General features: G+C 38.9%; 1 protein-coding gene across 1 annotated transcript in view; it reads right to left on the bottom strand.

The window, feature by feature from the left end:
• Positions 1–17,841, bottom strand: part of LOC133658763 (receptor for retinol uptake stra6-like) — an 80,965-nt gene extending 63,124 nt beyond the window's left edge. The window contains exons 1-4 of the mRNA XM_062061136.1: positions 17,493–17,841; positions 8,107–8,414; positions 7,065–7,131; positions 5,277–5,359 (exon numbers count right to left, since the gene is read on the bottom strand). Of these exons, the coding sequence (XP_061917120.1) occupies positions 5,277–5,359; positions 7,065–7,131; positions 8,107–8,174 (218 nt within the window). The 5' untranslated portion in view covers positions 8,175–8,414; positions 17,493–17,841. The remainder of the gene's footprint in view (positions 1–5,276; positions 5,360–7,064; positions 7,132–8,106; positions 8,415–17,492) is intronic.
• Positions 17,842–20,660: the final 2,819 nt, after the last annotated feature.

Raw genomic sequence — 20,660 nt, 5'->3', positions numbered from 1 at the left:
CTTCTTGCTCGCTTCTATAAGCAGCAGTATATTCAGCTTCAAAAGTATAAGGTTGCAAATCTTCATTTGTCCAAAAATAGTCGTCATCGTTGTCGGTTACCAAGTCTCTAATTAATCTTTAAAATGCATTCAAAAACCGTCAACAATACTTAATTTATGTTCAGTAACCATGTAAAATAACCAAGCTGTAGCGACATTGTTATTGTAAGAGCGAACACGGAGGAACTATTTTTCTATCGTTGTAACACATCGGCGTGCTTCGGTATTAGCCGTAAAAGCTAACTATGGCAAGAAATTAGCTAGCTTCTACAACAACACAAAACACGTTTGAGTTTGTAATGCACAACACTGCTATACAACATGAACAATCATATTACAGTATCTGTAAAGTATTAGCCCACATTTCATGTTTTGTTTGTATACAGCTGAGCTAGCCAGACAGCGTATGTACTGTAGTTGTTCACTGCGTGTATCATGATCGATATTAAAATGACTCACTGGATGGACAGTTCTTCTGCTCCAGCGTGCTGGGGACATTTCCAGGTGATTTTGGGTAAGCAATCCATTTATGTCGAAATAGCTTGGCTCCAAGTTCCATATTTATAGCGTTATAATCGCTTTCATCCCCCTCTCCCGGCTTCTGTCTGCTTCAACGTCTCACTCTTCCTTCGTGCTCGCTTCTATAAGCAGCAGGTATATTCAGCTTCAAAAGTATAAGGTTGTAAATCTTAATTTGTCCAAAAATAGTCGTCATCGTTGTCTTTTACCAAGACTCTAAATAATTTTTAAAATGCATTCAAAAACTGTCAAATATACTTAATTTATGTTCAGTAACCCTGTAAAATAACCAAGCTGTAGCGACATTGTTATTGTAAGAGCGAACACGGAGGAACTATTTTTCTATCGTTGTAACACATCGGCGTGCTTCGGTATTAGCCGTAAAAGCTAACTATGGCAAGAAATTAGCTAGCTTCTACAACAACACAAAACACGTTTGAGTTTGTAATGCACAACACTGCTATAAAACACCAAATTGTACTGACTGAAAAACATGAACAATCATATTACAGTATCTGTAAAGTATTAGCCCACATTTCATGTTTTGTTCGTATACAGCTGAGCTAGCCAGACAGCGTATGTACTGTAGTTGTTCACTGTGTGTATCATGATCGATATTGAAATGACTCACTGGATGGACAGTTCGTCTGCTCCAGCGGGCCGGGGACGTTTCCTGTTGATTTTGGGTAAGCAATCCATTTATGTCGAAATAGCTTGGCTCCAAGTTCCATATTTATAATGTTATAATCGCTTTCATCCCGCTCTCCCGGCTTCCGTCTGCTCCAACGTCTCACTCTTCCTTCTTGCTCGCCTTTATAAGCAGCAATATATTCAGCTTCAAAAGTATAAGGTTGTAAATCTTCATTTGTCCAAAAATAGTGGTCATCGTTGTCTGTTACCAAGTCTGCCATGATTAGAGAACACACTTGTGTTTGATTCCGGAAGTAGGAACACACATGTTGCCAGAAGTCAATGATTAAAATGATCAAAATAGTGTAAATATTGTACATATTACATATTGTTAAGAACGTGTCTGTCACAACATTATATATATACTTGCAGTGTGTATATAAAACATTGCTGGAGGGTTTTGAAGTTGTTCTAGAGGGCTTTGAAGGATACAACAAAGACTCCCATTAGCCGCATCTGTCAAGCTTTTATCATCTTTAAAAATCATAATTAATTGTTGTCTCTCATAATGCAGTGTTTCCCACACATTCATTTATTTGTGGCGGCCCGCCACGAAAGAATTAAGGCCGCCACAAAAAAAAATTGTTTTATTTATTTATTTATTTTTTTGTGTCCTGTCAAGCTTCTCAGGCAAATCATATAGTTGATGTAGATGCCCATATCGGCTGTTCAGATTTACTTTACAAAAGAGAAGTGTAGGATCAAGATTTTTGGAGCTCTTTGTTCAGTGGATCAGATGTTTGATGAAGCTTTGTGTCTATCTACCACCACTACTGTTTTCTGTTTATTTGTTACTGACTGTGGCAGGACACCTCTGCCTCTGTTTCACTTTATGTTGCTGGTAAATAATATGGTTGTAGTAGTAGGCTAAAGTTAAATTATTTAGTATGCACTAATTAAAGGGGCAGAGCTTTAAGAGACATTTTAGCTTTTATATTTTTATAAGATATATTTTTTGTAAGAACCACAATTAATAAATATATTTCAGTGAATAACTTATTGTTCAAATCTGTATATAAATATGTACATAAAGTGATGGATGGATGGATGAATGGATGGATGGATGGACGTTTAAAACAAAACTGTTATTATTAATTAGTAAGTATACATTTTTTGAGCCTTTATAGAGAAAATCATGTAATTGTAGTAAATTATGCAAATTACTCGATGATGTCCTGGTGACCACGCCCATAGCCACGCCCCCACCGCCACAGGTATCTTGGCAGTTTATGGGAAACACTGTAATGATTGTAAACAATAGGCAAAATTCCAAAAAAAAGTGCAGTTACCCTTTAAGCAAAAGAGAATACTGTTCACCAGTGCTATTCAACTGGCGGCTAGAGTGCTCCTGTTGTGTAAAGGAACTTGGACCACATTTAACCCAACTTGTGATTTACATAACTGAGGCATTCCTCAAAGCACCCCTGCAAGTCCTCTCTTTTTTGGCAGTTACATTTTTGTTTTCCTAATGTGATTTATGTAACTTAGGTGTTGCTGTAGCTTGTTTACTTCAGATGCAGTCATTTGTTCAACGTTAGTTACACTTGTAGTGTTCGTCAAGGTACCGTTTTAGCTCCTCTCATTTTCATCATTTGGGCTATTTAACTGGTGGGCCACAAGTACCGTTAAAAAAACATGCGAGAGAGTCACACTTTTGCAGCAGATTCTTAAAAACACCAGAGTGCTTTCATGGAGACGATCTTTGACTCGCTTTTTGCAGAAGGTCCTTAAAAACAGTAGAGCATTCCTATGACTTTGGTGAAATAATTAGACTAAAATCAATTGTCTACTATGGAGGGCGGTGGTTTTCCCGAATATACAAAACAAGACGAACAGTGAAGGGAGACGTATGGCTCCCCCGTAATTAGCTTTCTGGAAATGGTAACTCTCAAAACAATTTACTTAAATATTAGGGGTGTAACGGTACACAAAAATTTTGGTTCGGTACGTACCTCAGTTTAGAGGTCACGGTTCGGTTCATTTTCGGTACAGTAAGTAAACAACAAAATATACATTTTTTGGTTATTTATTTACCAAATTTGTAAACAATGGCTTTATCCTTTTAACATTGGGAACACCATAATAATTTTGCCCACGTTAATCAACATTAAACTGCCTCAAATTGTTGCTCAGATTAAATAAAATGACAAAACTTTTCTACAAATAAAAGTGCAACATTAAACAGTTTCAAGTCAACTCATCATGCTTAATTTATTACAGCATTTGGGAAGCCTATAGTTGATTTTTATTATGTAAATGTTATATTGTTATCAACATGTGATAGCAGGGACCCCGCCATTCAAAACTAGGCTGCTCCATTACTAATGATTAATGTAACTATAGCTGAAAAAAATGGTACAATAGCAATAGGAGAGACTATTCATCCCTGAACACCATGGAGTTCATGTAGGCTTAATGATGCAGTTACATTATTATATCAACTATCAGAGACAGAAACTCTTCATTTAACATAATGTCCTTTTTTGCTGCTTCAACACAGCTCAATCAACACAGAAAAAGGTAAAGTGAAATAACAGACAGACAGGGCTTTGCTATCCGTAACACACACACACACACACACACACACACTCACACACACACACAAACACACACCGCAAAATGAGCTAACGTTACGCTAAAAGCAAATTAGCTTTCACCTCAAGCCAGGACTGCGAGCGAGCTGAGCTGCCTTTTATATTTCTAGAAGGTCAACGGGCTCATAGTGATGTTACTAGTAGTTGACTGGGAGGTGTTTATTATAATTTGGGGAGAGCCCGCGGCCTGATGATTACCTGCTAAACGCTAAGCACTGACCACATGCGCTCTGAATACACACTGCTGATTGGCTGTTACCGCTCTGTTTGTAACCAATCAGATGGTTGTGTGGGTGGGACAATGCTGTGTGCTGTGTAGAGTAAGAGACAGAGGCAGAAGGAAGCGGAGGCGGCTACTTAATATGTTCGTGTGGAAACTCGTTCGGTACACCTCCGAACCGAACCCCCCGTACCGAAACGGTTCAATACAAATACACGTACCGTTGCACCCCTATTAAATATCTACAGTATGTTGTACACCCTAAAATTGTGCCACAAATCAGCAGCTATCATTAACTTGACATTGTAGCATAATTGATATTTTCTTAAAAAAAGGTCAAACCTTGTAAAGTTACTGCCACTGTGGTAAATGTGGTAAAGGTGCATTCGTTTCTATAGTGACACATGTTCAAACTAATTAGTGTGCATGCTAAACACGAAATAAACTCATGTGTTCTATCACATTATAGCAAATCTTTGCACACAGAAATGTTTCACCAATGACAGCAAGGACATTAAAGGTCTTGGGTGGTCCACTAATGCTGCATCCCATTATTACATATATTTGCTTTAAAAGTCACACTACCTTTCAAAAGTTTGGGGTCACATTGAAATGTCCTTATTTTTGAAGGAAAAGCACTGTACTTTTCAATGAAGATAACTTTAAACTAGTCTTAACTTTAAAGAAATACACTCTATACATTGCTAATGTGGTAAATAACTATTCTAGCTGCAAATGTCTGGTTTTTGGTGCAATATCTACATAGGTGTATAGAGGCCCATTTCCAGCAACTATCACTCCAGTGTTCTAATGGTACAATGTGTTTGCTCATTGGCTCAGAAGGCTAATTGATGATTAGAAAACCCTTGTGCAATCATGTTCACACATCTGAAAACAGTTTAGCTCGTTACAGAAGCTACAAAACTGACCTTCCTTTGAGCAGATTGACTTTCTGGAGCATCACATTTGTGGGGTCAATTAAACGCTCCAAATGGCCAGAAAAAGAGAACTTTCATCTGAAACTCGACAGTCTATTCTTGTTCTTAGAAATGAAGGCTATTCCGCAAAATTGTTTGGGTGACCCCAAACTTTTGAACGGTAGTGTATATCAAATTGGAAACCAGTGTGACAGCTATAAATATTGGCGCAAAAGATTATAATTTCAAGATGTTGTTATGTAATCAAATAAAATACAAACTTTATGAGAGCCTCACCTGAGTAAACCTGACAGTCCTTTCTGTCTGCTGCCCGCCTTTATGCGTCTGGCTAAAACTGCCAAGATCACCATGACGACGAGCTATAGGATGAGATAGATTATTAAGTGTTACATGCAGAGAAGAATGCTCTGAAGAGATGTGAATTCCCTCAGAATTCACTGTGCTTCGGACAAAAAAAAGTGGATGACATGGATGGCACAGAAGGCAATACCTCGTTAGTGCTCCCTGTGGATGTGGCCTGAATGAAACATCATTAGTCAAGATCATTGACCAGTGAGAGTTTGGTGAACTATCATGACCTGGAACACATTGAGGAAACACCCGACAAAGGGAAGAATGCCTCGTGCTAAATTGGACCTGTAATGACCAACATTATGAGCACCTATTTGTCAAAACAAGTCCAAACATGAAATGGGCCTGAGGAAGTGCAGGAGAAAATGCTCTTTTTAGTTTAATGTCTATATTTATTTTAAAAAAATGGGATTAACAATGGGATACACTATTGATTGTTTGATTGATTGAGACTTTTATTAGTAGATTGCACAGTACAGTACATATTCCGTACAATTGACCACTAAATGGTAACACCCTAATAGGTTTTTCAACTTGTTTAAGTCGGGGTCCACGTTAATCAATTCATGGTAAATAATATGTGAGAGGCCCTCCTTACTTCCCAACAAACTAATTTTGGTTTGAAAAATGATGTCTTTTTTCATTTTTCCACCTCTCACTTTAAAAACCCCTGGTACAAAACCTTACATTTTGGTTTACTAATGTTTTTAGCATAGCTCTGTGAGGTCCCGTTGCTAAGTCAGCTTCAATGGCGTCGTTAGCAACAGCATTGTTAAGCTTCGCCAAGCTGGAAAGCATTAACCGTGTATTTACATGTCCATGGTTTAATAGTATTGTTGATTTTCTGTCTATCCTTCCAGTCAGGGGTTTATTTATTTTGTTTCTATCTGCATTTAAGCCCGATGTGCTATCACGTTAGCTCCGTAGCTAAAGAGCTTCTCCAATGTATTGTCGTGGAGATAAAAGTCACTGTGAATGTCCATTTCGCGTTCTCGACTCTCATTTTCAAGAGGATATAGTATCCGAGGTGGTTTAAAATACAAATCCGTGATCCACAATAGAAAAAGGAGAAAGTGTGCAATCCAATGAGCCAGCTTGTACCTAAGTTACGGTCAGAGCGAAAAAAGATACGTCCTGCACTGCACTCTAGTTCTTCACTCTGACGTTCCTCATCCACAAATTTTTCATCCTCGCTCAAATTAATGGGGTAATCGTCACTTTCTCGGTCCGAATCGCTCTGGCTGCATTGTAAACAATGTGCAGATGTGAGGAGCCTTTCAACCTGTGACGTCACGTTACTTCCGGTACAGGCAATGCTTTTTTTATCAGCGACCAAAAGTTGCGAACTTTATCGTCGATGTTCTCTACTAAATCCTTTCAGCAAAAATATGGCAATATCGCGAAATGATCAAGTATGACAGAATGGATCTGCTATCCCTGTTTAAATAAAAAAAAATCAATTTCAGTAGGCCTTTAAGGGCTGTCTGTATAAATAATCTTTGATTGATTGCTTTGATTGAAGTAGGGCACAATGTAAGTTGCTTCTGGTCACTATTTTATTAAAAGATGGAAAGTGTGTGGTGATAGAATACCTCTATAAAAAGGCCTATGCTGCCTCTCCTAAGTCACAACATGTTCCCACAGTTTCAGTACAGTTTGTATCAGTGTCAAGTGGTACTGTAGTATGTCAATGCAACATGTAAAGAGACTCACAGACACTGCGCTGATGCATATGTGGTAGAGCCTGTCATCTGCGGTCGGGTCACATGGAAGAATGACTCTAAAAAAAAAAGACAAGTGAGGAGAACAATCAGTGTGTGTGGTAGCACACGGCCTTAAGTAAATGAGCAGGCCTGCACCTCACTAAACCTTTCGAGAACTTTTTGTGGCAGGCAACTTTGGAGCTAAAATCCCATAGCGGAGATTTGCATTTAACCGGATTGCTACCAGCGTGACGCAGAAAACAACTAATGCCTATGTTCATGTTCCCGTGCGCTACAAGAGCAAGAATGCTTGGTCATGAGGAAGTTATTACTACTTTGATAGTCCAAGAAGTTTGTAGTACACTACCTGCAGCTTGGTAGAAACATCCAGGATGGACAACAGCCTCTCACCTGTGCAAACATTGAATCATTTTGGGACTTTGGCCCTCGCTCAAAAGACCGGACACTGGCATCACATCAAACCACATGTGTATTTTAAAGCAACGTCAAAATTCACAACCACAGTCGGAGTCTGTAGAGAGGATACCGGACTATTTACACATACGGCAAAACTGCTAAAAGCACTTGCAAGCTACATCAAAGCTGGCAAGACCACAACTCAACACCACTTACAATTTAAGAGGACAGTTTCATTGCAACTATTCACGGCAAAACCCATACTATCCTGCAGTTTATTTAGCAATACTGTTCTTATAATAATATTTAGTTTCTTATTCACTCTGGGTAAGTCTAAGGATGGTTGTTTGTTTACATGGTGAATTAAAAATAGATGAAAGGACTAAACATTAGGTCAGTTGCATTGTAATGTGTTTTTCATTTTGTTTCTCGTCAACAATACAAACTCTTAAAATATGAAGATCATGCAGCTTCTGAACTAAGTGGAAGCCTCACTCTGACATGAAGTACGTCAAGCGAGAACTAACATATCGGTGAGTGAAGTTGATCACCGCTTAAATACACACAATTGTTGCTAGCAAGTCTCCAATAACAGTAAAAACAATAACAATGCAAATGTTAATATTTTTACTCACTCCTTTTTAATCCTGTTAGGCACAGGGTCAAAATCGGAGTACTCGTAGTCCACTCCATCCTTATCCATTGTGCCACCTCTTCTTCAGACAGTTTCAAAGTTTGTACCGGGGAGACTTTGTGCCACAATTTCAAAGTGGCACACAGCTGCGACCTATGCCAAGTCCCAAGTTTTGCCTCCTCGTTGCTGAGCGTAGGGTCAGCTCGGACTCAGGTGTTGTGGTCCTGTGAGTTCATGTGACAGCTCCTGGCTGCGCCTCCACCCTGCAAAGGCCCTTTTTCAACAGAGGGCTACCATCACACTGGGAGCCTGGGTAGAGAGTGAGGGGGTAGAGGGGTTAAGGTGGTGATGTGGTGGGGGTAACAGCATGTGTGTGAAAGGAGGGAAACAGTAGAGATGTGGGCAGCCAATCTGGAAGGCCACCTGCTGCTTACTGGGATTACATCTACTTGTGAGGTTGTGTTGGACATGTTGCTGTAGTCAGGTGTGCTCCGTTATAAAACTATAGCTGGGACCATGTGGGTTGGATTAAGGGGATAAAGACCGCTTATGTGGACTTCCATGATGATACCTGAAAAATGTGTTTTCTTTAATCATGAGAACCAATAAAAGGTTTCTTAGGTCTTGTCTACATTAAACTGGATAACTCCTTAAAGGCCTACTGAAACCCACTACTACCGACTGCAACACATGCCAATACTTATAAAGTGCAATTTTAAATTTCCCGGGAAATATCCGGCTGAAAACGTCTTGGTATGATGACGTTTGCGCGTGACGTCACGGATTGAACGGAAGTATTGGGACACCATTGTGTCCCAATACAAACAGCGTCTGTTTTCATCGAAAAATTCCACAGTATTCTGGACATCTGTGTTGGTGAATCTTTAGTAATTTGTTTAATGAACAATGGAGACAGCAAAGAAGAAAGCTGTAGGTGAGATTGGTGTATTAGCGGCTGGCTACAGCAACACAACCAGGAGGACTTTGAGTTGGATAGCAGACGCGCTATCCGACGCTAGCCGCCGACTGTACCGATGATCGGGTGAAGTCCTTCGTCGCGCCGTCGATCGCTGGAACGCAGGTGAGCACGGGTCGTGATGAGCAGATGATGGCTGGCGTAGGTGGATAGCTAATGTTTTTAGCATACCTCTGTCGAGGTCCCGTAGCTAAGTTAGCTTCAATGGCGTCGTTAGCAACAGCATTGCTAGGCTTCGCCAGGCTGGACAGCATTAACCGTGTGGTTACAGGTCCAGGGTTTGGTTCGGTGTCTCCTGATAGTAGAAGTAATAGTAGTATTGTTGATCTTCTGTCTATCCTTCCAGTCTGGGGCATGTTTCTTCTGTTTCTATCTGCAGTTAAGCACGATGCACTCTCATTTTCAAGAGGATATAGTATCCAAGGTGGTTTAAAATACAAATCCGTGATCCACAATAGCAAAAGGAGAAAGTGTGGAATCCAATGAGCCCTTGTACCTAAGTTACGGTCAGAGCGAAAAAAGATACACCCTGGCGTCCTGCACTGCACTCTAATCCTTCACTCTCACTTTCCTCATCCACAAATCTTTCATCCTCGCTCAAATTAATGGGGTAATCGTCGCTTTCTCGGTCCGAATCGCTCTCGCTGCTGGTGTAAACAATGTGCAGATATGAGGAGCCCTTCAACCTGTGACGTCACGCTACTTCCGGTACAGGCAAGGCTTTTTTTATCAGCGACCAAAAGTTGCAAACTTTATTGTCGATGTTCTCTACTAAATCCTTTCAGCAAAAATATGGCAATATCGCAAAATGATCAAGTATGACACATAGAATGGATCTGCTATCCCCGTTTAAATAAAACAATTTCATTTCAGTAGGCCTTTAAATGGTGGCATTGTGTGTGTGTGTGGACAAGGATAAGGTTAGGTAGGCTATAGCCTGGATATCCTTAGCCTGTGTAGAAGGGGCCTTAGATTAAAAAAAACAACAACTACACACCTTGATAAACATCAAGGACAGAGTTCTTTCAACTTGACACTTTATCATCGGCAGATAAAAATTCCTTCAATCATGTTTGGGGAAATTGTTTTTTCAACTTGGACTCTTATTGTGCATAACAGGTGCACTAAAACTGTAAATTGTAAGAGCGAACAACTTATCACTAATTAAACCAAGCAAAGAGGTCAGAGACAAGTTGGACAACCACAGCTTCTTGAGCATTAAATCTACAGACACACACAACTTAGTGTTCCCAGTTGGACTTACTAAGGCTGTCTACATGGGACAGTTCTTAAGTCAGAAAGGTAAAGTTTTGTATTGTTCCGGCTGTTCATCCACGTGGCAACAGAGTACTGGGTGCCCTGAAAAAATAAGTTTTGAGAACTTGTTGTCATCTGGAGAAGTAAACCACTACTTTTTGAGAACAATGAACAAGAGATGACCCGACATGCAACCATTGCTAACAAAATTGCAGACGACTCCAAGTTGAACATATTTTGATATTTTGTTGTCCTGTCATTTAATGTAGGGATTTAACAATATGAAATTGTAATCTCAGTTCTGGTTAATTATTATGATTGTTTAATGTGCTCAAAAAATACTTATAAACACTGAAATGTTTTACCAAGTGTAGTTTAAAAACATAAAATAAAAAGATGCGCGATATATTTTCTTGGCAGAAGAAACATCAAACATTGTGCTTACTTCTGTTGTTTTTTTGGAGTGTTGAAAAATGTTTATCTTCTTCCATTTTAATTTGTAAAGGTTTTAGTGTGTTTTTTCTTTAATAATAAAGACAACATGTGCGCTTCACTTCCTGGTTATGTGACACCACATGAGTTCACTTCCTATTGTAGACACCTGGTTGTATAGATCAATCACTCTGTGCTAAAAGAGCACAGCTTGTGAATAGCTTAGTCGCTCACGCGTTGAGATTGGGATATTACTCTTCTTAAGGGGAAAAGACGTTAATGTCTTCTTTATTCATGACAGCATTTAAGCTAATTAGCGATCAAACACTAGCCAATCCGTGATTTTATTAAAATGTGGTTATACATCACGGTTTTAGGGAAATTTTGATTTCAAACCATAATACAGCTGGGAAAGGCTCTAGCACCCCCCCACCCCACCCCGCGACCCCGAGAGAGACAAGCGGTAGCAAATTAATAAATACCAACAGTTGGGAGATTTACAGCGGTTTATCATTAAATATGTACAAGAGACACTTGTTTCTTGCATTCCTTCTCCATTATCTTCTTCTTTGAGTTTGTTTGGTGTGTAGCAAAACACAACAGACTACATGATCAGTACCGGAAGACACGATAAGTCATGTCCTTCAAACAGGATTTTTACTTCTGCGACGTAACATGCTGTGATATTTACATTTTTGTAAAAAAAAAATAAAAAATAAATACATAAAATCATTTTTGGTGATTTAACCCCCAATTCCAACCCTTGATGCTGAGTGCCAAGCAGGGAGGTAATGGGTCCTAATTTTATAGTCTTTGGTATGACTCGGCCGGGGTTTGAACTCACAACCTACCCATCTCAGGGCGGACACTCTAACCACTAGGCCACTGAGTAGGTTGTATGTAATGTTTATATTACATTGTTAGTGAAATAAAACATATTCAAAAAGTAAATCTATGGTAACAGTGACAGCGTGCACAAATATAACTGTTGTAAAATAAGTGACGCAGTCTTTGTGCATGCGTGGACCGATCGTGTCTTCCAGTACCGATCATATAGTGACAAGGCGCATGCACTCTTGCTTCTATAGTTTTGGTGATCCCGATGGCTCTGTATATGTCTTACAGCGCCACATGTAGGTGTAGCATTTGTATTACATCAGTTTCCTCTAGAGATGTCCAATAATGGCTTTTTTGCCGATATCCGATATTCCGATATTGTCCAACTCTTAAATACCGATTCCGATATCAAGCGATACCGATATATACAGTCGTGGAATGAACACATTATTATGCCTAATTTTGTTGTGTGGATGCATTAAACAATGTAACAAGATTTTCCAAAATAAATCAACTCAAGTTACGGAAAAAAAATGCCAACATGGCACTGCCATATTTATTATTGAAGTCACAAAGTGCATTGTTTTTTTGAACATGCCTCAAAACAGCAGCTTGGAATTTGGGACATGCTCTCCCTGAGAGAGCATGAGGAGGTTGAGGTGGGCGGGGTTGAGGTGGTGGGGGGGAATATCGGGGGGTGTATATTGTAGCATCCCGGAAGAGTTAGTGCTGCAAGGGGTTCTGGGTATTTGTTCTGTTGTGTTTATGTTGTGTTACGGTGCGGATGTTCTCCCCAAATGTGTTTGTCATTCTTGTTTGGTGTGGGTTCACAGTGTGGCGCATATTTGTAACAGTGTTAAAGTTGTTTATACGGCTACTCTCAGTGTGACCTGTATGGCTGTTGACCAAGTATGCATTGCATTCACTCGTGTGTGTGAAAAGCCGTAGACATTATGTGATTGGGCCGGCACGCAAAGGCAGTGCCTTTAACCCTACATCCGAGTACCACTCCGTACAGCGGCGTTTTAGTCATAAATTTTACTTTTTGAAACCGATACCGATAATTTCCGATATTACATTTCAAAGCATTTATCGGCCGATAATATAATATTATCGGACATCTCTAGTTTCCTCTGGTGATTTGTTACCATCTGGACGGGGCTACTTATTTATCCCACATGTTGTGGACGCTGGTTTTTCCTCGCCATGTGTTCCCGTGTGGATAGGGCCTTAAGAACTTTGTCTAAATTCCAATATCAAGGCTATATTTACACTTTAAATACACTCAAATACACAACTGTAATACCAATTATACATAGATAAGAATGCTCAGTTTCGATGACATTGTTATTAATGTAATACTACAAAACCCGTTTCCATATGAGTTGGGAAATTGTGTTAGATGTATATATAAACGGAATTCAATGATTTGCAAATCATTTTCAACCCATATTCAGTTGAATATGCTACAAAGACAACATATTTGATGTTCAAACTGATAAACATTTTTTTTTTTTGCAAATAATCATTAACTTTAGAATTTGATGCCAGCAACACGTGACAAAGAAGTTGGGAAAGGTGGCAATAAATACTGATAAAGTTGAGGAATGCTCATCAAACACTTATTTGGAACATCCCTCAGGTGAACAGGCAAATTGGGAACAGGTGGGTGCCATGATTGGGTATAAAAGTAGATTCCATGAAATGCTCAGTCATTCACAAACAAGGATGGGGCGAGGGTCACCACTTTGTCAACAAATGCGTGAGCAAATTGTTGAACACTTTAAGAAAAACCTTTCTCAACCAGCTATTGCAAGGAATTTAGGGATTTCACCATCTACAGTCCGTGATATCATCAAAGGGTTCAGAGAATCTGGAACAATCACTGCACGTAAGCAGCTAAGCCCGTGACCTTCGATCCCTCAGGCTGTACTGCATCAACAAGCAACATCAGTCTGTAAAGGATATCACCACATGGGCTCAGGAACACTTCAGAAACCCACTGTCAGTAACTACAGTTGGTCGCTACATCTGTAAGTGCAAGTTAAAACTCTCCTATGCAAGGCGAAAACCGTTTATCAACAACACCCAGGAACGCCGTCGGCTTCGCTGGGCCTGAGCTCATCTAAGATGGACTGATACAAAGTGGAAAAGTGTTCTGTGGTCTGACGAGTCCACATTTCAAATTGTTTTTGGAAACTGTGGACGTCGTGTCCTCGGACCAAAGAGGAAAAGAACCATCCGGATTGTTATAGGCGCCAAGTTGAAAAGCCAGCATGTATGATGGTATGGGGGTGTATTAGTGCCCAAGACATGGGTAACTTACACATCTGTGAAGGCACCATTAATGCTGAAAGGTACATACAGGTTTTGGAGCAACATATGTTGCCATCCAAGCAACGTTACCATGGACGCCCCTGCTTATTTCAGCAAGACAATGCCAAGCCACATGTTGCATCAACGTGGCTTCATAGTAAAAGAGTGCGGGTACTAGACTGGCCTGCCTGTAGTCCAGACCTGTCTCCCATTGAAAATGTGTTGCGCATTATGAAGCCTAAAATAGCACAACGGAGACCCCCGGACTGTTGAACAACTTAAGCTGTACATCAAGCAAGAATGGGAAAGAATTCCACCTACGAAGCTTCAAAAATGTGTCTCCTCAGTTCCCAAACCTTTACTGAGTGTTGTTAAAAGGAAAGGCCATGTGGTGAACATGCCCTTTCCCAACTACTTTGGCACGTGTTGCAGCCATGAAATTCTAAGTTAATTATTATTTGCAAAAAAAAATAAAGTTTACGAGTTTGAACATCAAATATCTTGTCTTTGTAGTGCATTCAACTGAATATGGGTTGAAAAGGATTTGCAAATCATTGTATTCCGTTTATATTTACATCAAACACAATTTCCCAACTCATATGGAAACGGGGTTTGTATCTTTTACTATTATCTCGATAGATAGCAATTGTGTTTTTGCCAATGAGAAAAATGATAAACAGAAGGTAACTAAAGATACACATGTATGCCGGCGGTTTTGTAAAAGTGGAGCTCAGAAACAGTATGGGGGCGGGAATGGTGACTGACTTAAGTGAAACAAAAGCATGTGAGCGTTACAAGGACAGAATGGGGTCAAAGTGCAGATCAACACCCTTCTCCAATTATTTTACAATAACAAGGAATAGTATAAAAGTTTGTAAGTGAGAATGTAAATCATTATGCAAGCTTGCCTATATACACAAAAATGATTACAAATCTTGTCTGTGGGAATCTGACACTGCAGAAAGCCAGAGTGGAACTGAAACTGTGACTGTTTTGCAACACCGCCTCCATGTCAGCATACACCCATTATGGCAGGATTACAGCCACAGTTAGTTTCGAAAGCAACACAACTTTCTTTCTCAGCACTCCTGAGAATCAAGTGTTTCTCAAGCAGTGTAAGCCACCACACCAAATGTGCTCAGGAAGAAAAAAAACAGCCCCACAAATAAAGGGGTCAGTGAACAAAGAATGCTTTGAACGCTTCTAATGACATCACACAGAAGCTCTTTGATTTAGCCGGACAGTTAACTTGTATCAGGTTTAGGGAAGTAGGTTTACATTTCATTGAAAGCCTCAAACATCACTGCACCTGACCAATGGCCATGCTTAGAGAACACAGCAATATGTATCCATGACAACTACAAACGGATTCATGACAACTACAATGAGAATACAACCTCATGCACCTTAACAAAAAATAACACTCTAATAAGGAGGGTATAGTTTCACTTTGTGAGCAGCAAAAAGAAAACAACAAATCGTAGTTGTGCGATCAAGAAAAAAAAACAAAATATTTATTGAAAATTTTTTCAGATTTAATTAATTGTGCAAGGTTTTCCGTCATCTTACAGCAAGGAATTAACGATGTTGGGACAACAATTAAGGTAAATGTGTAAGTGTGGTGCCATTATGAAATGAATACTGTTACATTCAAAAATCCTTTCATCATTGTGAGCAGAATTATGAAAAAAATATGAATTAAAAATACAATTTCCCCAGAAATCGTGTATATAAGGTTAAGGAAGAACCCATTAAATGTTTCTGTAATTGTCATTCGTTTTCCATTAAATATTTAATACATTTTCGGACAACATTCAGGCATATGTAGGAGTTAGGTGTACTGAAAGTGCATAGCATGCTGCTTTATTAAAATTAGTAAACACAAAATCAATAAACACGAGATCTTGCACAAGAGTTTGCTAGTTAATTTACAAACCCCGTTTCCATATGAGTTGGGAAATTGTGTTAGATGTAAATATAAACAAAATACAATGATTTGCAAATCATTTTCAACCCATATTCAGTTGAATATGCTACAAAGACAACATATTTGATGTTCAAACTGATAAACATTTTTTTTTTTTTGCAAATAATCATTAACTTTAGAATTTGATGCCAGCAACACGTGACAAAGAAGTTGGGAAATGTGGCAATAAATACTGATAAAGTTGAGGAATGCTCATCAAACACTTATTTGGAACATCCCACAGGTGAACAGGTTTTGGAGCAACAAATGTTGCCATCCAAGCAACGTTACCATGGACGCCCCTGCTTATTTCAGCAAGATAATGCCAAGCCACGTGTTACATCAACGTGGCTTCATAGTAAAAGAGTGCGGGTACTAGACTGGCCTGCCTGTAGTCCAGACCTGTCTCCCATTGAAAATGTGTGGCGCATTATGAAGCCTAAAATACCACAGCGGAGACCCCCGGACTGTTGACCAACTTAAGCTGTACATCAAGCAAGAATGGGAAAGAATTCCACCTGAGAAGCTTCAAAAATGTGTCTCCTCAGTTCCCAAACGTTTACTGAGTGTTGTTAAAAGGAAAGGCCATGTAACACAGTGGTGAACATGCCCTTTCCCAACTACTTTGGCACGTGTTGCAGCCATGAAATTCTAAGTTAATTATTATTTGCAAAAAAAAAAAAAAGTTTATGAGTTTGAACATCTGCGATGCGGTGGAGACTTGTCCAGGGTGTACACCGCCTTCCGCCCGATTGTAGCTGAGATAAGCTCCAGCGCCCCCCGCGACAACGAAGGGAATAAGCGGTAGAAATGGATGGATGGATGGAGTTTGAACATCAAATATCTTGTCTTTGTTGTGCATTCAATTGAATATGGGTTGAAAATGATTTGCAAATCATTGTATTCCGTTCATATTTACATCTAACACAATTTCCTAACTCATATGGAAACGGGGTTTGTAAAATAGATTTTTAAAAACTGCATTAACCCACTAAAAAAAAGAGGAAATGTGTTTTCCTCAGCGTTAAAACATACACACGCGTGTAAGCAAATACTCCTAAAAAGTAGTTAAAATAAATTGTATTCAATTTAGAACGTTAAAAGTAAGAAATTAATTAATCATACGTCTTCTAGACATTAAAATATACATTCTACTCTATTTATAATTAACAAACTAAAACATCATGATTTGTTATAAAACATATGTCAGTTTTAATCAGAACCAAAAATTCTTATAAGTGTTGAGGCATAACACTTTTTTGGCAATTAATTCGTGCAAGTGTACCTAATGTTGTGGCCTACACAAAAACGGACAGCACAAATGTGACGTAAAACGACGAAATAGTCGTAATTCATCCTACATCCGAGAAAGTTCTAGAAGGCACAAATAAAAACACACCAGTTTGATTTCTTTCAAAGTGAGTTCCTGAGATTAGCAAAGTATGACATGTCAGGTAAATTCCTCTCTTGTTTTGCTTGGCTTTTGCTTGAAGGTAGACTCGCCATTGTGCTCCTTTCACGCCCAGAATAAGTATATTTTGTGTGTCTTTGTATGTCATTTCTATCAAAAACGTCGACGGAGAGGAGACGACAGATTACTCACCTGCACCTGCACCTGCGTTCAGCACCAGGTAGGCCTGGGCACATAATTGATGTCGAATGAATGAAACAATTGTACTATTTTGTCTATCAAACCGTTTTAGATCCTCTTTATGGCGGATGAACCACCGTCAAAATAGCAATAGCTACAGCCGTGATAGTAATTTACTTTCTAATAATTCCCTAAATGTCTGTTCACTATTTGAGAGGGAAGTTTACAACAAGCAGGGGACTATCTAACCTACTAATAATTCCCTAAATGTCTTTTCACCATTTGAGAGGGAAGTTTACAACAAGCAGGTTACTATCTAACCTACGTATGACTACAATTCCCATAATGCTATGCGCCGTATTAGCTATTCCTAGTAGGGATGGGCAATACCACACTTTTAGGATTCGATACGATACCGATACTTTTTCTTGCATTTTCATCGATACCGATACCATTAATTTCCTATTGGCAATTTTTGTCAGTCAAAAATATTATTACTATTAGGGGTGTGGGAAAAATCGATTCGAATTCGAATCGCGATTCTCACGTTGTGCGATTCAGAATCGATTCTCATTTTTAAAAAATCGATTTTTTTAATTTTTTTATTTTTTTTAATTAATCAATCCAACAAAACAATACACAGCAATACCATAACAATGCAATCCAATTCCAAAACCAAACCCGACCCAGCAACACTCAGAACTGCAATAAACAGAGCAATTGAGAGGAGACACAAACACGACACAGAGCAAACCAAAAGTAGTGAAACAAAAATGAATATTATCAACAATAGTATCAATATTAGTTACAATTTCAACATAGCAGTGATTAAAAATCCCTCATTGACATTATCATTAGACATTTAGTTTATGAGATGCGATGCAAGTGTAAGCCACTGTGACACTATTGTTCATTTTTTGTATTTTTTTTAAAATTAATGTTTGTAATGATAATATCAATGAGGGATTTTTAATCACTGCTATGTTGAAATTGTTACTAATATTGATACTGCTGTTGATCATATTCATTTTTGTCTCACTACTTTTAGATTGTTCCGTGTCATGTTTGTGTGTCCTCAATTGCTCTGTTTATTGCTATTCTGAATGTTGCTGGGTCGGGTTTTGTTTTGAAATTGTATTGCATTATTATGGTATTGTTGTGTATTGTTTTCATAAATAAAATAAAAAAATAAAAAATCGTTTTTGAATCGAGAATCGTGTTGAATTGAAAAAAAATCGATTTTGAGTCGAATCGTGACCCCAAGAATCGATTTTGAATCGAATCGTGGGACACCCAAAGATTCCCAGCCCTAAATACTATTGTTATTATTTAAGACAAATCACAAGACAAATACAGACCATTTATACCACATTCATTATGGTCAATATATAATAAAAGTAAAATTAAAATAAATAACATAAATATGAAAAATAAATTAAATATAAACAAAAATATACGCATTTTCACTTTTCTTATTTCTCAAAAAAAAAATATTGGTAGAAAAAGCTTTAAAAAACATTTATTCATAACAATGTTATGTTTCAAACCTCTTTGTGGAAGTAAACTTGTAACACTTCTCTGAAGCAAAGTCAATAATTTCCTTATCACAATAAACTAGGATTTCCTTGTCCTATAAACCTGCATACGAAAGACAGTTCCCTGAGAAAATGAACTTGGAAAAATGATCTACAAAAATGTCTGACACCATCACACCTTTAGTGTACCCGAGATATGTCGTCACACGTCACACTTTATTGAAGTCTCAGATTGCTGTTCAGGAAAAGTAACAACGCTGTCGGCTGGCTGTGTGTGTGTTGCACGTTAACGACGCTCATTCGCTGTCTCCTGTGACGTGACTGGGCCAGCTCTATACTCTGCCAGGTACAGGGGTGTCCCAGCACATAGTAAGTTAAGTAAGTCATCAAAAACATCTGAAAGTGATGCTTGCACCTCCCACACGCCGTTTTTTGGTTTATATCGATACTTTTTTCAGAAAAGTGATGCCAAATGAGTAGCGTGTGAGTATCGATATATCGATACCACAGGATCGATACGCACATCCCTAATTCCTAGCTACTCCTTTGTTTAGCTGTGTTGAAGCCCGTAGATTATTTTGAACACAAATTGAAACGTAATTTAGTGATGCAGATGTAATACAGATGTTACAATGTGTATTTTCGCTGTAATTTGTGTGTCCAAAATACATTAGCTAGCTAATTTAAGCCGTCCCTCTGCTTTGATTGATTGATTGAAACTTTTATTAGTAGATTGCACAGTACAGTACATATTCCGTACAATTGACCACTAAATGGTAACACCCCAATAAGTTTTTCAACTTGTTTAAGTCGGGGTCCACTTAAATTGATTCATGATACAGATATATACTATATATATATACTATCATCATAAAACAGTTATCACACAAGTTAATCATCAGAGTATATACATTGAATTATATTATAATCCGGGGAGGTGGGATGTGGAAGGGAGGGTGTTAGTTTAGGGTTGAAGTTGCCTGGAGGTGTTGTTTTAGTGCGGTTTTGAAGGAGGATAGAGATGCCCTTTCTTTTACACTTGTTGGGAGTGCATTCCATATTGATGTGGCATAGAAGGAGAATGAGTTAAGATAGCCTTCTAGTAGGTTAAAGAAGATGCTAGGCCAGGGTTGTCAAACGTACGGCCCGCAGGCCTGATCCGGCCTGCGAACAGGTTTTATACGGCCCGCGGGATGAGTTTGCTAAGTATGAAAACGAGCCGACATTTTTGAATGAAAGAAACTGCTGTTCTAAACGTGTCCACTAGATGTCGAAATAGCAATTATTTGTATCTTTGTAGATCATACTTGCCAACCTTGAGACCTTCGAATTCGGGAGATTGGGTGGAGGGGTTGAGGTGGGCGGGGTTTGGTGGTAGCGGGGGTGTATATTGTCACCCGGAAGAGTTATTGATGCAAGGGGTTCTGGGTATTTGTTCTGTTGTGTTTATGTTGTGTTACGGTGCAGATTTTCTCCCGAAATGTGTTTGTCATTATTGTTTGGTGTGGGTTCACAGTGTGGCGCATATTTGTAACAGTGTTAAAGTTGTTTATACGGCTACCCTCAGTGTGACCTGTATGGCTGTTGATCAAGTATGTCTTGCAGTCACTTTCGTGTGTAACCGCACTAAAAGAACACCTCCAGG

This window comes from Entelurus aequoreus, linkage group LG10 (genome assembly GCF_033978785.1).
Source record: "Entelurus aequoreus isolate RoL-2023_Sb linkage group LG10, RoL_Eaeq_v1.1, whole genome shotgun sequence".
In the NCBI taxonomy this organism is placed as follows: domain Eukaryota; kingdom Metazoa; phylum Chordata; class Actinopteri; order Syngnathiformes; family Syngnathidae; genus Entelurus; species Entelurus aequoreus.
Note: the sequence above shows the minus strand (reverse complement) of the source record. Positions and strands in the feature narration are given on the sequence as shown.